Below are 16,273 nucleotides of genomic sequence, written 5' to 3'. Positions count from 1 at the left end.
TCCAGTGTCTACTAGAACTGACACGGCACGGGCTCAACAAAGGGCACGAAGAGGGCCTCCTGCCCTTTTGAAAAACCGTGAACAAAGTTGCCAAAACCCCCCCTTGGCCTGAAGCAAGTCCAGCATCACTTCTTTTTTTTTTTTTTTCAACATTTTTTATTTATTTTTGGGACAGAGAGAGACAGAGCATGAACGGGGGAGGGGCAGAGAGAGAGGGAGACACAGAATCGGAAACAGGCTCCAGGCTCTGAGCCATCAGCCCAGAGCCCGACGCGGGGCTCGAACTCACGGACCGCGAGATCGTGACCTGGCTGAAGTCGGACGCTTAACCGACTGCGCCACCCAGGCGCCCCCTTTTTTTTTTTTTAATTTTTTTTCAACGTTTTTTATTTATTTTTGGGACAGAGAGAGACAGAGCATGAACGGGGGAGGGGCAGAGAGAGAGGGAGACACAGAATCGGAAACAGGCTCCAGGCTCGGAGCCATCAGCCCAGAGCCCGACGCGGGGCTCGAACTCACGGACCGCGAGATCGTGACCTGGCTGAAGTCGGACGCTTAACCGACTGCGCCACCCAGGCGCCCCCTTTTTTTTTTTTTAATTTTTTTTCAACGTTTTTTATTTATTTTTGGGACAGAGAGAGACAGAGCATGAACGGGGGAGGGGCAGAGAGAGAGGGAGACACAGAATCGGAAACAGGCTCCAGGCTCCGAGCCATCAGCCCAGAGCCCGACGCGGGGCTCGAACTCACAGACCGCAAGATCGTGACCTGGCTGAAGTCGGACGCTTAACCGACTGCGCCACCCAGGCGCCCCCAGCATCACTTCTGAGGGACCATCCTTAGGGCACGTGGCCGTGGCCGAACAGCAAGGTCCGTAGACAGAGTTTCCAGGATTTCAAGTGTACAAGTACCGAGTACGTGCAGGGGGGGGCCACCCCTCGAAACCCAGGTCCATTGCCCGCTCCGCTCCAGGATAGAACGTGCAGCCTGGGTCTGTCTCGGAAAGAGGGAAAGGCCGCGACACCCCAGGTGCCCTGTAAGCGTCCAACCTGGGTCCCCCAGCTTCTCTGCACATCCGCCGGTCACACGCCAAACGCGGCCGGGCCCTGCCGCGTCAGGTCTGGATGGTTCCAGCCTGACAGAGATGCCCCAAGAGCTCCAAACCCATGAGGTCCCCTCCTCACCGGGTAGTTTCCTGATCCTGGGTCAGGCTTCCTTCACCCCCATGTGCCGTCCCCCAGCGTCACGTGACAAGGAGATAGCTACTTAGATCCTCCAAACGCGAACGCGGGAATTACCTCAGCAGGCGCCTAGCTGGCAATAAATCAGCTAAAGGAGGTTCTTTTCTTTTTATTTTTGCAATATCGTTCCATACAAAAGCAATAGAAACATAACAGTCTTAACAAGAAGTTTACAATTGAGTATTTGAACAGAAAATCTGTACACGTTATCATTTACAGCAACTTTACATGGTGAATTAACTGATTGTAAAAAAACATCCATTCTGAGCCCCTCTGCTGGCAGCCTTACTCTTGGAGTGTTACGGGTGGAAGGCCTCCCTAGTGCTATTTACAAGTACCAAATTAAGACTGTATAACTTACATAAAATCCATTAACTTAACGGCTCAATTTACTAACTTTGACTATTCAGTGCTCTGGATGAGGCAAAAAAACACACCTTGACATACTGACAAAAGACCCAAAATTTAAGTTTCCGTAACGATATTCAAGTTATCCAATTATGAGAACACTCAGTCAGCTACCGGAAAAGAGAGCCGCCATGAGACTGGTCCTGTGAGCGTGTGGTTAAACCCAAACCAGCCACCTGACAAGTGGAGACCGGGTGTCTAACTTACTGGTGGAGAACCAGTTAAAAGTATGTTTGTCAGGGTAACTTGGAGAATGGCAGAGATTAAGCAATTAAGTTTTCAAGTTCAATTTTCCTTGGATTTAGTTCCATTTACAATTTAAAACATGCAAAATACACTCACTATACATAAAATTAACGCTTCTTAAGAAAATAAGGCAAGAATAACAGTTCACCATGAGCTAATGTGATAATGAACTATGAACAGAAGCCATCCGGTTACAAATGCAGGACACATGCTTGGCCGGTCCCCAACCTGCCGGGCAGAGGCAACTCTCGCTCCCAGTGGCCTCTAGGTGGCACCAGTTAGCTCATGGCTGAGAAATCTTTCAAGGGCTCCGTTAAACAAGCTTCCAAGTCAAATTCGTCCTCCACTCCGCAGTCCACGTGCCTGACTTTAGTGGGTGTGCCAGAGTACACATCCTAGAAAACAGGAGCACGGTCACGGCTAGCCCCCCAAGACACGTGGGACTCGCTGCCGCTGGCACCAAACCCAAAGCTGTGCGCCCCAAGGCAGGGGGGTGCCTGCCTCCTCCTGAGCCCACGGCCCCGGAGGCCGAAAGTCCATGCGCGCTAGGATGCTTGGGAGAGAGAATTCGAACCATCACCTACTTCAAATTCACAGGCAACATCACACTTTCTTGGAGGTGGATTTGTCAAATCCCTACCCGCTAAGCAACCCCCACCAGAGGCTGACTAAAAGCTGCCACCTTTAAGGCGTCCGAGCCCCGGCCCTTTGACCCCTAGGGGGCCGCAGAGTGGACTCAGCCTACCATCACCCACGCACCGTGCCTTGTGACGCAGAATCGCACCAAACCGCAGGGCACGTGCTCACCGGCCAAGGAGGATCTGTCCTGGCTGCTCCTTCTCCAGCCCACCTCACCCCCAACACGGGGGCCACCTCCTACACCCACATTTGGGAATCAAGTGAGAGAAAACGCACGTCAAGCTCTTTGCCTTCTTCGCTCACTCTTTCTAATAACTGTGCTGCCAAAGGGACCGTTACGTACCATACACAAGGCACTGGGTAAGACAAAAAGTCCAGATATGAACACCCACGTGCATCTTTTACAAGCACAGAACAGATGCTGAAAAGCTAGACAAAACGCAAACAGTGGCTCTCAAGGCACTTGATTTGGTAATGGTGTGTAATACATTTCTGAACTGCTTCAATAAACAGGCGTTGCTCTTTTCGTTAAAAAAGTTTAATTACAAGGTCATACAATCAAACCTTAGAGTTTACAGTTTAGGGCATTTAAACCCACTGAAGTCCAATGTTTCATCCAACTTAAACCAAAGTTGTAAATGAGAGTTAAAACAAAAAAAAGTTATTTTGGGGGGGCGCCTGGGTACACCCCCCACCATGGTCATATTCTTGCCTAAAGGGTTCGACCTGAATCTAGTCCTTAAAGAAACAGAACTCCCAAATGAGGAATTCCGCATTATAAAAACTAGCCTGAATCTCCCCAAAAAGCCAAGGTCATGGGGGAAAATGCAGGAAGACTATTCTAAGTTAAAGAACATGTAAGAAATGGCAATTCAGACAAGTAGTCCTTGATTCCACTGTGGATTTAAAAAAACAAACAAAAAAACCAACTTATAATAAGGACATCATTAGGGCAACCAGAAAACCCAAACGTGGATGCTGATGAGACAGTGTTCTGTCAACATGGCATTTCCTGAGCACAGTGACACCGTGGCTGTGTCCAGACGTGGTGGAGTGGGTAAGGGATACACACAGTTCTGGGTGTTCACAGCATGAAATAAGGTACCCAGCCCAGGCTTCTCTTCCTTTAGCAAACCCAGCCATCTCTGAACCACCTCCTCCTGGACCCCCCAGGACCTCCCACCAGGAGGACCCCTGCCTCTGATCTTTGTGGTCTGGTCCCCCCTCCCCTTGTCCCCTGGGCCTGAGCCATCTCCCTCTAACTTCTGATTTGGCAGGTGGCATGTTCAGAATCTGTTTCTTGAGCTGGGACAAGGGTTCCTCTTCATCCAAACTAAGGATATCACCAGTTGACATTTTCATGGGTTCCTTTTTAGTCCTGCATACGTGTGAATAAATACCCATAAAACTGGGATCATTCTACCATTAAGTAACCTGTTTTTACTTATCTCAACAATTTCCCGCATCATTAGTCTTCAAAAACCTTATGACAGAAACATGACTTTGCTAGTCTTCTATTGTTTGATATTTGCCTTATTGCTCACCTCACGGTCACAAAGAGTGGGTCAACAGAGGGTCCACAAGACGGGATGGACCTATGCTGGGCTTACCAAGGAGGTGACACAGATAAAGGGAAAAAAGGCAACTATGCACGTTTATTTTATAGGCTTCTGAACTGTTCAAACACAGTGCAGGACGACCTCACACAGGATGACCTCACGTAAAGCATAACTGCTCGTGCGTATATCTGCTTGTATACGCGCAGAAAAGTCTGGAAGAACATGTACCCAACCAACAGCTACCCAATCAATACTACCCAACTGACAGCTGAGATAATTTTATATCTTGCTTTTGGTCTTTGTAGTTTTTTCCTCCAAAAACACATCGTTTTTAAAAATTGGAAAATATGGGGGAAACCCTAGGCCCAAAACACACCTTTATTTTATAACAATTAGCAAACGGTTCTTGTACTAACAAATCACCAGCACAAACTGTATACAGCCTAAAATTAATGCCTGTGACAAGACCTACGTAAGCACTGCAACCAAAGGGAAAAAAAGCCTTACATTTTTCTTCTTAAAGCTTATTTTCATTGTGAGAGAGAAACAGAGAGAATCCCAAGCGGGCACAGCACTGTCAGCACAGAGCCCAAGGCGGCGCTTGATCCCAGGAACTGTGAGATCATGACCCAAACCGAAGTCAAGAGCCGGATGCTTAACCACTTGACCAAGAATGAAGCCACCCGGGTGCCCCAAGGCTTTTTACTTTAAAAAAAATTTTTTTTTTTCAACGTTTATTTATTTTTGGGACAGAGAGAGACAGAGCATGAACGGGGGAGGGGCAGAGAGAGAGGGAGACACAGAATCGGAAACAGGCTCCAGGCTCTGAGCCATCAGCCCAGAGCCTGACGCGGGGCTCGAACTCACGGACCGCGAGATCGTGACCTGGCTGAAGTCGGACGCTTAACCGACTGCGCCACCCAGGCGCCCCTTGGCTTTTTACTTTTAAACTGAAAATGGTGGGGGCACCTGAGTGGCTCTGTCGGTTGAACACCCAACTCTTGGCTTTGGTTTAAGTCATGATCTCACAGTTCCTGGGATCGAGCCCTGTGTCGGGCTCTGTGATGACAGCATGGAGCCAGCTTGGGATTCTGTCTCCCTCTCTCTCTGCCCCTTCTCCACACATGCGTGTGCTCTCTCTCAAAATAAACTTTACACTTGATCTTAGCCAAAAGGCCGAGAAGCAATAATAAACTTCAAATTAATTAATTAATTAAATAAGAATAAAATGAAAATGGTAGGACTAACTAGGCCAATACAGAGGGACTCCACTCAATCTGATACTCTGATGACAACAGGAGAAAGGGATAAGGAGCCCCTTACTCAGAAGCAGCAAAATCAAACTCTGGCCTCAATGTCAGTTTACAAAGTGGCACACATTGTCAACCATTAACTGGAAACCAAGAAAAGGTACTTACAAAGTTATCCTGAGAGCTTGTCTGGGATTCAGAGCTGCTTTCTGCGGACTCAGTCTCCATTTCCCCGAGGTCCACAGGATGTCTGCGAAGTGCAATCAAACAGGTAAGTCAGTCACCAAAGCCAGGAGGCACGTGATGCAGGAAGGTGCTCCAAGGCTGCTCACTAAACACAAGCACAATCAACACCATGCTGCCCTCTGACAATGGTCACTCGTGTCTCCTCTGCTCCTGAAAGCATCGAGACAGTTTTCAGTGAACCCTCCCTGCCCCAGTGCTGCCCAGTCAACCAGCACAGGGAGAACTGGCCACAGTCACTGCAAGCGGAGACATCCACCTGGCTCAGAGCACACAACCTGCCCGCTCCCAACTATGGTGCAACTGTTTACACCCCCAAGGGCATCCTACCGGGTAGAAGCAGCAATAATACGCCCAATGTGGGGAGGCAGTGGGGGCGGTGCACACCAGAACAAACCATACAGCAGATGATCACTAATGTTTCCAATTTTCCACTCATAAAGAGCACAGAACAACAGCGGCACAGTGGGAAAAAACCGTACGACAGGGTGACATCTGTGAGACCAACTCTGTAAAGCCACGTTAGAAATTATCTCGGGGACTCCTGGCTGGCTCAGCCGGAGCAGCAGAAGACTTCTGAGTTTGAGCCCCACATGGAGTCCAGAGAGCACTCACATAAACAAAACCTTAAAAAATCATTTCAAACATGAGTTCATTAATTTCCCCAGCACAAAGCAAAAACTCTCGGGGCGCCTGGGTGGCGCAGTCGGTTAAGCGTCCGACTTCAACCAGGTCCCGATCTCGCGGTCCGTGAGTTCACGATCTCGCAAGATCTCGAGTGATCTCGCGTGAGTTCGAGCCCCGCGTCGGGCTCTGGGCTGATGGCTCAGAGCCTGGAGACTGTTTCCGATTCTGTGTCTCCCTCTCTCTCTGCCCCTCCCCCGTTCATGCTCTGTCTCTCTCTGTCCCAAAAATAAATAAACGTTGAAAAAAAAAATTAAAAAAAAAAAAAAAAAAAAAGCAAAAACTCTCGTGTTTGCTAAATGAACAAATCTGTTTCTGAGCAAGGGAGAGGCTCAGGTCAGGAGGGAGCTGAGAAGAGGTGCTCCAAGGGGGTACAAGTACAAGACCATTGTCTCCACCTCCCTGTCCAACAGCCAACCCTAACCCTAGACACGACCCTAGGGCAAAACCCCAGGCCTCAGGCCTCTCCAACGAGGCTCCAGTTTAAAAATCAACAGGGGCAGGGCACCTGGGGCAGGGCTCAGTCGGCTGAGCGACAGACTTCGGCGCAGGTGACGGTTTTTGAGTTCGAGCCCCACATCGGGCTCTGTACTGACAGCTCAGAGCCTGGAGCCTGCTTCGGATTCTGTGTGCGTCTCTCTCTCTGCCCCTTCCCCCACTCCTGCTCTGTCTCTCTGTCTCAGAAATACACATTAAAAAAAAAAAAAAGAAGAAGACAAGCAGACTACTTAAAAAGAAAAAAAGAAAGAAAGAAAATCAACAGGAAAAAGATAAAAGGTTTCCTGGACTAAAAGAGACCTTTTATTTTCGTAGTTCAACATAAGTTACTCAAATACCTTTCAGAATGTTGAGTTTAAAACTTAACAGACCACAGCCCACATATCACTAGGCTTATTATTACCAAGCTCTCCTTTCTCTAGCTACAAAAAGTAAATCCAGGAAGCGTACTCTTCCCTCCACCACCTGTGCAGCCACGCAACGGCACACACGTGTGCATGGGGAAAACAGACATGAGGCCGGGGCAGCGGACTATTCTGCTCTCAGAAAACTTCCAGGGGCACTTAGTACGAGGCCAGCGTGCCACACAGGTGATCAAGCGGTATCGGTCACTGCACACGTCGCAGAAACAGAGGCCAAGAGTGCAATAAAGACATACATTTCTTGCAGATCACATCCTTCTTCAGGTGGAGGATCCCAAAAATGCAGCGCCACCTTCCAGAGTTTGATCTGCTGGTCCCACGATCGCCGACTATACTTCTTGAACTTGTTGGGGGTCTTGGGATGGATGCCAGGTTGGCGAAGGTGTCTGCAGGAAAACAGGGCGGTTATTCCGACACACACTCTGCCCACATCAGCTTGAACGTTAGCCAAACTATGAGATCAGAGTTACCAAAAAATACAGATCAACGGAGACTCTATAAAATGAGCAAAACTAACGTATACAACAGCACTGCCCCTTTGATTCTACTATTCTTCTGCTACGTGTGCTCCAAAAAACTACATCTGAAGCCTAGTCCCACTGAGAAATCGACGCTCTAAGCTTTGCAACCTGCGTGTGAGGGAGCAGGGCAGGAAGAGCGTGCTGCTTGGACAAAACGAGGCAACGCTCATACTTTCCTCCAGTAACATCTTCACAACCTGCAACCCGAACTTTACTTTCTCCCCCATCATGCATGTTAATAGCTTTACATTTATAAGACCACTAGAAGTCTGACGTGAAGTAAGACCTGAAACGTCTTACAACACCCTGAACTGTTATACAGTGTATTTTCTTATCTTCAAGTCCCTGGGGATCCCATCCGTGCCTCTTCACTCATGTAAGTGCCTCAGTTGTTCAATGCTCCTCAGCAGACGTGAGCTACGCCCAGACTCAGATTCACCCCTGAAGTAACCATCCAGGCTGCAAAGCCCCGTGCTCCATCAGGATGTGCCAGGGAGACAGGACTACCTTGGGACTTCTTTAATATAGCGGTCATAGGCGATGGTATTCTTTCCGTAGTTGATCTGTTTCTGCCTCCTCATGAGCACGCTTTCATCTGTCTCTAAGTCAGCTGGTGCTGCGGACCCCGACTCCTTCGAATCAGAACTGAAGAGGAAAGGAACAGAACACACCTTAAGATCCCTACGTAAGAAAACGGTGAAACACAACCATGAAAGAACATCTGTCCTCTGGATTCCAAACCATGTTAATCTTAAACAGTCTAGAAATCTTTGTGTGTGTGGGAATTTACTACACAATCGGTACAGCTTCCAACGCAGTGAGGAAAGGACTAACCCAGTACATGCCACTGAGACAACCAGCACCCCGTGCACAGTTGTTTCTACTAACAGACCGCAGGCCCATCAAATTAAAAAAGAAACCTTTACGTGGCATTTACCTTCCCGACGAGGACTTTCTCTCTCTCCCAAAGTCATTTATGAGGAGTTTTCTTTTATATCTGAAAGCAAAATAAACATCACTGATTTTAAGGCATAACTGAATTAACTGAATACGATGCTTTTAGAACTGAAACAGCCCCCAAGAATAAGGTCTTCTTCCTGAGCAGTGTAGTCTGGATTAATGAGTACAGGTAACAGCACCGTTGGGTGGCTTTTTTTTTTTTTTTTTTTAAGTTTCATTTATTTTTGAGACAGAGACAGAGCATGAATGGGGGAGGGGCAGAGAGAGGGGGAGACACAGAATCCGAAGCAGGTTCCAGGCTCCAAGCTGTCAGCACAGAGCCTGACGAGCCCGACACGGGGCTCGAACTCACGAACCGCGAGATCGTGACCTGAGCTGAAGTCGGATGCTCAACCGACTGAGCCCCCCAGGAGCCCCTGGGTGGCTTATTTTCAATCTCCCTCAGTCATCTTCTCTCATAAGAAGAGAAGTTATACACCAAGATCACACCAAGTGCTTAGGGCAACCAGGCTCTATGAGCAGCTGCCTCAATGCCCTTGGGCACCACATGTGATAAGGCAGAGGTTCTCTGAACCAAATAAAGTCCCTAACAGTTTCAGGTTAAGTCGTAAGAGCCCAGTTTCAAAGAAAATAAACAAAAGTTGAAATAAAAAGTTGACTTCTAATACCACAACTAGTTAGTTACTAACAAGACGCGTGTGCCTGAGTCCCGCGAACCTCCTCCTATACCTGGAAGGAGAACGGCACCACCACCCCCGTTGTGTTCCCCGCAAACTTCACCAGGCATTTGACTTCTATCATCGCAACAACTACCAAACCCCAGCTCTGCCCAGGTACGTCGGCCCAAGGACTGTACACAATCTACCACTGAAACCACGAACCCCCTCAAACCAGAAGCTCATTTGTGTGAAGTATGTCATCACTGCATCTCCTTCCAAAATCCCCACCCCCAAGTTTGCTGAGGCATCCAGCAGTTTGGGCACCGGAAGTAATGAATGAGTTTACTTCCTGTGAACCCAGGAAACATCAATTCTATACCAGCCTGTGACAACACGGAGAGGAGGCCCTCGGATCACTTTCTCCAGGGCTTCACTCTCTGTGACTCTAGTTGAAAAAGACTGGCTTCAGGTAGGACTAAAACTCACTTCCCAATTTTCAGAGAGCTGGTGTGTGGTATGTGTTACCCTCTTGAGAGCACAGTGAGTTGAATTCTCGTAAAACGTACAGTGGGCCACCACCATCGGCAGCTCAGACCACCCAGGCCTTACTAAAGCAGCAGCCTTCCATCAGGAAAGGTGTGATCCAGGAACAGAGTGGCCCAAAACTGAGCAGGTCTGTTCTGCAAAGCAGAACAACTTTCAGAGGCAGGCCTGTGAGACAACTGAGGAGAAGGGGCCACCAAAGGAGTGTCCAGACAGACCAGGATCTCCACACATAGCACGAGGGCCGCGGACAGTCCCTGGCAAGGGGAGAAGGGGGGGGGTCAGGACACACAGGTGAGGCCGTGACAGCTGTTATAAACCTCAGGAGCATCGCACAGAAACTACACAGACCAAATCAAACATCCCAGCTCTACAGTTGGGAAAATCGAGATCTACGTCAATAGAACAACTAATTCAAAACACTGGAGGGGCACCTGGGTGGCTCAATCCATTAAGCGTCCGACTTTGGCTCAGTTCATGGGTTCGAGTCCCAAGTCAGGCTCTGGGCTGACCCCTCGGAGCCTGGAGCCTGCTTCGGATTCTGTGTCTCCCTCTCTCTCTGCCCCTCCCCCACTCATGCTCTGTCTCTGTCTCTCTGTCTAAAATAAATAAACATTAAATCTTTTTTTTTTTTTTTTTTTTTTTTTGGATACAAAACACTGGAGCCATACCTGTTAACTTCCAGCTCACCTTTCCAAGAGGTATACTGCCCCCCCAACACACACACAACACGTGTGGTCATAACCAGCTCCCACACTGCCTGTGCCTTTCTTAAGGAGGCAGCTAGAAATACCATCAAGCTGCAGATTCTGTGTTTCCCTCTCTGTTGCAGACATGCAACAGGCAATGTGGCCCTGCTTCTCTGCAGAGAGGACACATTTTCATAAGAATTAAGAACCAATGGACTCAGTTTAACATTCTCCAGCTAATCATGAGCCACAGTATTTTAACTCAAAATTCATTCAGCTGGGGTGGATGGCATATATCAAGGGGGGGGGAACAGAATTTGTCATCAAGAGAAATAAACGGTGTTTAAGAGTACAGGAAGTGGCTTGGCCTTTGTGAGAACTCGGGACACACACAAGAATTTTGGGTACAACTGCAAGGGGTTTAGAGGCCCCCAGTTGGGGACCCCGCACTGCGCCCTCCCACTTCCAAGCTGACATCTGAGCCAGGTGTCAGACAACACACTTCGCTGGCGTGGCAGAGCACAACGCGGTAGGTCAGAGTGCATCACGGTGGAAGGACGGCCGCTAAGGCAGGGGTCCTCAAACTCTGGCGAGCAGCCTCATCTGGAGGGCTTCCTCAAGACCTGGCCAGACCCCACCCAGAGTTTGCCATTCAGCAGGTCTGGGGTGGGGCCTGAGAATGTGCACTCCTAAGAAGTTCCCAGGTACTGCTAACATTGTGGTGTGGGGACCAAACTCTTAAAAATCATCATTCTAAGACACATCTCAGATTTAACACATAATTGAAAGCACAATAAACAACATTCCAAAACGGTCTGCAACGTATACCTTGCAATTTCCTTGTTAACTCGGGTTCTCATCTCATCCTCTTCGACTGCACTTGCCCAGTCTGAACATCTAGAACGGGGTTTGGGGCCCTCGGGAGTGGTAAAACTGCAATAAGATAAAAACGTACATGTGAACCACGGCACACGCTTTCCGTCTCCTTTCAAACAGTACGTCAGGGAATGTTCACGTGCTGTTTGGAGGGTGCCAAGGGAAAGGGCTCTGGGCCAATCTCTGCTCCATAACTCACTAGATCACTGAGTTTAGGCAATTTACTGAAAGCCTCTCTGGGCTTCACTTATCGAACTTCTGGGTACCTACCATGTGCCAGTGTTGGCTAAATCAGGAGGAAAAAGTCTACTTGGGGGGAAGGCAAAGTCAACAAGGCATCTTCAGCCCTGAGAACGGCACCTAATGCAATTTCCTTTACTTGTAAAACGAGAAGCTACTTTTCAGCATTTTTTTTATTTTTTTTTTTTCAACGTTTATTTATTTTTGGGACAGAGAGAGACAGAGCATGAACGGGGGAGGGGCAGAGAGAGAGGGAGACACAGAATCGGAAACAGGCTCCAGGCTCTGAGCCATCAGCCCAGAGCCCGACGCGGGGCTCGAACTCACGGACCGCGAGATCGTGACCTGGCTGAAGTCGGACGCTTAACCGACTGCGCCACCCAGGCGCCCCTACTTTTCAGCATTTTAAAAAACCCTCAGGTAATACTTCGTACTAAGCAAAGTGCCCAGCACGTGAAAGGTACTTAATAAACAGTGCATACTAGTTAGTTTCAGATGCGCGTAATGATTCGGAATATAGCACATAATTAAAACAAGAGGGTAAGAATTTACAACTGAGTCCCCGCTACAAGAACTTAGCGCACTGATAACAGTGCCCCCCCCCCCCCAGAGTTGGGTTAAGCGTAAACTAGGGGTTCAGTTCTACCTAGAGATCAAGGAAACCTTCGGCCAAGTTAAATCTTTGGTCAAATTAGGGAATTTGAAATCTGGCAGTCAGAATTGCTGGTATGTCCATCACCTGTAGATTAGACATGAACTGATTTTTTTCTACTGGCCACCACGGGCGAAGCCAAGCTGGACACGAACTTCAGCTACAGCTCTAAGCAGCCTTCAGTACCTGAGCTGCAAACCAAACGGCGTGCTTTGGAAGCGCAACTGCGGTAACAAGTGAATAATCTCTTTGTGCAATTATTGTTTATTCTCTTACGGTTTCCTCACCTAGAAAAACTAAAATTAGATTTCTAAAAGAAAATTTCCAGAATCTAAAAATGTGTGACAGTGTCTAAAGTCAAATTAATGAACCAAGAGTTAATGTGACTCAGTAACCGTATCCCAGACACAGAGAAGAATCAAATGGGGGGATTGTCCAGAGCTGGACATGGACTTCTCACTAGTCTATCAAGGGGTTCAGGTCTCCACCATGGCAGTTTCCTGAACTTTTAAAGGGTGCTTACAAATGACCTTTTGCTACATCACATATTTTCGTAAAAAAGAAAATGCCTCTTACAGAACTGAAGACTCTTTTTATTTTTTTTTGACATTTATTTATTTTTGAGATAGAGAGACAGAACACAAGTGGGGGAGGGGCAGAGAGAGAAGGAGACACAGACTCCAAAGCAGGCTCCAGGCTCCCAGCTGCCAGCATAGAGCCCGACGCGGGGCTCGAACCCACGAATGGCAAGATCGTGACCTGAGCCGAAGTCAGATGCTTAACCGACTCAGCCACCCAGGCACCCCAAGCCTATTTTTCAGATTAAGTACATCATAGTCACCAACCTACCCTATCTCAGAACAAACACGTTTTCTGGGAAGGTGCTGGAACAGAAAACAAAGCCTATTTTACACAGTAAGCTAACCTCCCTCCACAGGAACTTCTCGCATCCCACGACAGAGCTACCGCAGGCACCTGTATGCGCTCCCCACTCCTCACCATGGCGGACCGGGGAGAAAAGCACTGCCAAGGGCAGACACGAGGGCATTTCTGCCACGTTAGATGAATAAGAAGGCCCACGTGGCTAATGAGCTACAGGGGAACCCACAGGGACACCAAAGACTTTTAAGGCAACGTAAGGATTTAACACTTCGTCCTCAGCTAAATGGGAGACCACTGGAGGACTCAGACCCTGACCTCAACGATGTCTGACAGCTTCTGCTCACATCCACTCCAGCCCTGTCCAGGGCCTCTCCCCCACTCAAAACCACTTCCCAAGTATCTCTTCTAGTCCTAAGTCTCTAAAAGGCATAGAACTCACACTTACGCAAAACGTGCGTGGCCTCCCCATCCACACCCTCAGGTCTCAATACCTTCCTGACACCTTCTCTTGCTCACGGGAGAAGCTTCGGCCTGACTATGGACTCCCCCCCATGCCAGCTCTGCTCTACCCACAACCTCCTCACCTCAGCACACGGTTCCACAAGAAACAAAGGTGTTCACAGCTAACACTGGAGTCATCCTAGACCCCTCTCTGCACCCAACCCATCAGCAAACATCAGGAATCCTGCCTTAAAAGGTCAAACGTGAGGGGTGCCTGGGTGGCTCAGCGGTCAAGCGTCCAACATCAGCTCAGGTCATCATCTCGCAGTCCGTGAGTTCGAGCCCCACGTCGGGCTCTGTGCTGACAGCTCCGGGCCTGGAGCCTGCTTTGGATTCCATGTCTCCCTCCCTCCCTCTCTGCTCCTCCCCTGCTTACATGGTCTCTCTCTCTCTCTCTCAAAAACAAACATCAAAAAAAAATTTTTTTTAATAAAATTAGATTTTAAAAAGTAGAATGTCAACCACATATTTCTTCCCATCTTTATTTTTCACCATCCCCTTCCACCTCAACCTAACAGCCCACCCACCTTGTCCCCCTCCATTCAGGCTTCAAACAGGCCAAACACATCCCCACCCGGGGGGGGGGGGGGCCTTGGCACACGGATCCTTGTGGGCCGGTTTGTCCCGTCACCACACAGAGGTAACCCAACAAAGGCCTTCCTTCCCTGTGGCCTCTCAAGAGCACCCTAGCCCTCGTCCCTGCCCTGTCTCCACCCACACCCCGTCCCTCTGAAATACCCTGACCAGCTGAGCCACCCGCATCAGAGTACAGGCACAAGGAAAATGAAAGCGTGGTTTCCGAGGTGTCCTAACCTCCCCAGCACACAACGCGCTCTAGAAACAACTCACATGAATGCTGCAGCAAAGGCTCATTCAGAGAGAAAATACCTGGAGTCATCAGAATGAAAAGAAGGCTCTAGGGAGGAAGGGAGGAATTTGATGTTCCAGAGAATAAAAAACGTGCCCGAAAAAAAGAGGAGGAGGAGGAAGAAGAGGAGGAGGAATCTAGAGGTGCAGACTCTGGTTCAGGTCGTGATCTCACAGGTCTTGAGTTCAAGCCCCGGAGTTGAGCTCTCTGCTGTCAATGCAGAGATCCTCTGTCCCCCTCCCGTCTCTGCCCCTCCCCCACTTGCACTCACATGCACGCACTCTCTCTCTCTCAAAAATAAATAAAACTTGGGGCGCCCGGGTGGCTCAGTTGGTTGAGCGTCCGACTTCAGCTCAGGTCACGATCTCGCGGTCCGTGAGTTCGAGCCCCGCGTCGGGCTCTGGGCTGATGGCTCAGAGCCTGGAGCCTGCTTCGGATTCTGTCTCCCTCTCTCTGCCCCTCCCCCATGCATGCTCTGTCTCTGTCTCAAAAATAAATAAACACTAAAAGAAAAAAAAACTTTCTAAATAAATAAAACTTAAAAAGCAACGAGGATCTGGAACTCAAATCTCGGTCTGCGGCCTGGCACCTACGCCGTTTTCACTGCGGTGCGCCGCCCAACTTCTCTAAGCTGAGTCTTCTGAGACCCAACCTAACCAGCTGCACGGAGACGTGCTAAAAGCTTCCCAGTGTCCCTGAAACACAGGAAGGCTCGCTGGCTGAGGCCGAGACCCGTTTTTGTTGACACTTATCACCGGAGGTCCTGTGGGAACGTCACCTACCCCAGTCACGTGACACAGGGTGCTTCACACAGATAATGAAAATGCGGGCACCTTAACCAAACGTTTGGGGCAACAGCTGCCTTCACTAGAACTAGTCAGGCGCTACGCCAGAGGCGACATGACTAGCCAGGTGCAGTGACCCTCACTCGCCGTGACTACCCAAGTGTCGTAGGACTTGGCAGCGCGACCACTCAAAGAGTGGTGACCCCCCCCCCCCGAGCACCCTAATTAATCAGACTCCAAAGCCACAAGCCCCTTAAATAATCAACTAACGCGAGGCACAGACACCACGAGCGGATCAGGGCGGTAACCCCGAGGTACTCATAACCAGCCAGGACGGGGAACCCGGGAGCCTTAACCAGTCGGGACGGGGGGACCCCAGGTACCTTGGGCAGTCAGGACAGAGTCCCCCCAGGCGCCTTAACCAATCAGGACGGGGACCCCAAGAGCCTCAAGCAGCCCGCTGGGGCCCGGGCCCACCTGTCGGGTCTGCAGTCTCCCGGCGGCTTCGCGGGGCCCTCGGCGTCCTCGGGCTTCCTGCGCCTCCCGTCGGCTCTGCGCTTCCGTCCGAGGCTCCACCTCGCGGGGGGCGGCGGGCTGCGGACGAGAGGCCGCGTCGGTGGGGGGGGGGGGGGCGGGGTGGGAGCGGCCTCGAGCCCCCCGCCGCCCCCCGCCCCGGCCCGGCCCGCCCGGAACGCCCCGGGACGCGCGGCCCGCCTCACCTGGCGTCGCCGTCGCGGCGGCTCCCGCAGCCGGTGGGGCTTCGCGGCCGGCAGGCCATATCGAGCGCAGCGGCGGGGTGCTGTGGCGCCGGGCTGCGTCCTCGGGCGGGGGTCGGGGGCCGGAGGCCACGACCGTTCCCGCGCCGGCGCTGACAAGCTCTGCGCGCGCGCCCCGCCCCCAACCGCCTT

At 50.1% G+C, this 16,273-nt stretch overlaps 1 protein-coding gene across 4 annotated transcripts; it reads right to left on the bottom strand.

Moving 5' to 3' along the window:
- Positions 1 to 1,334: 1,334 nt before the first annotated feature.
- SLBP (stem-loop binding protein) lies at positions 1,335 to 16,255 on the bottom strand. Of its 4 annotated transcripts, none has more exons than XM_047847133.1 (8): positions 16,085 to 16,255; positions 15,843 to 15,959; positions 11,390 to 11,494; positions 8,648 to 8,707; positions 8,218 to 8,355; positions 7,426 to 7,575; positions 5,511 to 5,592; positions 1,335 to 2,289 (listed from the first exon to the last, which is right to left on the bottom strand). In XM_047847133.1, exons 1-8 carry the CDS (start codon positions 16,141 to 16,143, stop codon positions 2,173 to 2,175), a joined length of 828 nt encoding a protein of 275 aa, XP_047703089.1. In that variant the 5' UTR covers positions 16,144 to 16,255; the 3' UTR covers positions 1,335 to 2,172. The 4 variants fall into 4 exon arrangements, with proteins under 4 accessions (XP_047703089.1, XP_047703090.1, XP_047703091.1 ...); XM_047847135.1 differs by lacking the exon at positions 1,335 to 2,289 and adding an exon at positions 2,301 to 2,448; XM_047847136.1 differs by lacking the exon at positions 1,335 to 2,289 and adding an exon at positions 3,136 to 3,911.
- Between the last annotated feature and the right edge of the window lie 18 nt (positions 16,256 to 16,273).

This window comes from Prionailurus viverrinus, unplaced genomic scaffold, assembly GCF_022837055.1.
Source record: "Prionailurus viverrinus isolate Anna unplaced genomic scaffold, UM_Priviv_1.0 scaffold_45, whole genome shotgun sequence".
NCBI lineage: Eukaryota > Metazoa > Chordata > Mammalia > Carnivora > Felidae > Prionailurus > Prionailurus viverrinus.
Note: the sequence above shows the minus strand (reverse complement) of the source record. Positions and strands in the feature narration are given on the sequence as shown.

Coding starts and splice junctions, on each gene's coding strand:
- SLBP (XM_047847133.1), bottom strand. CDS start 16,143: ATGGCCTGCCGGCCGCGAAGCCCCACCGGCTGCGGGAGCCGCCGCGAC. Junction 7,576..8,217: donor TATATTAAAGAAGTCCCAAG/GTAGTCCTGTCT, acceptor GTTTTCCTGCAG/ACACCTTCGCCAACCTGGCA. Junction 5,593..7,425: donor GGATGTGATCTGCAAGAAAT/GTATGTCTTTAT, acceptor TGCACTTCGCAG/ACATCCTGTGGACCTCGGGG.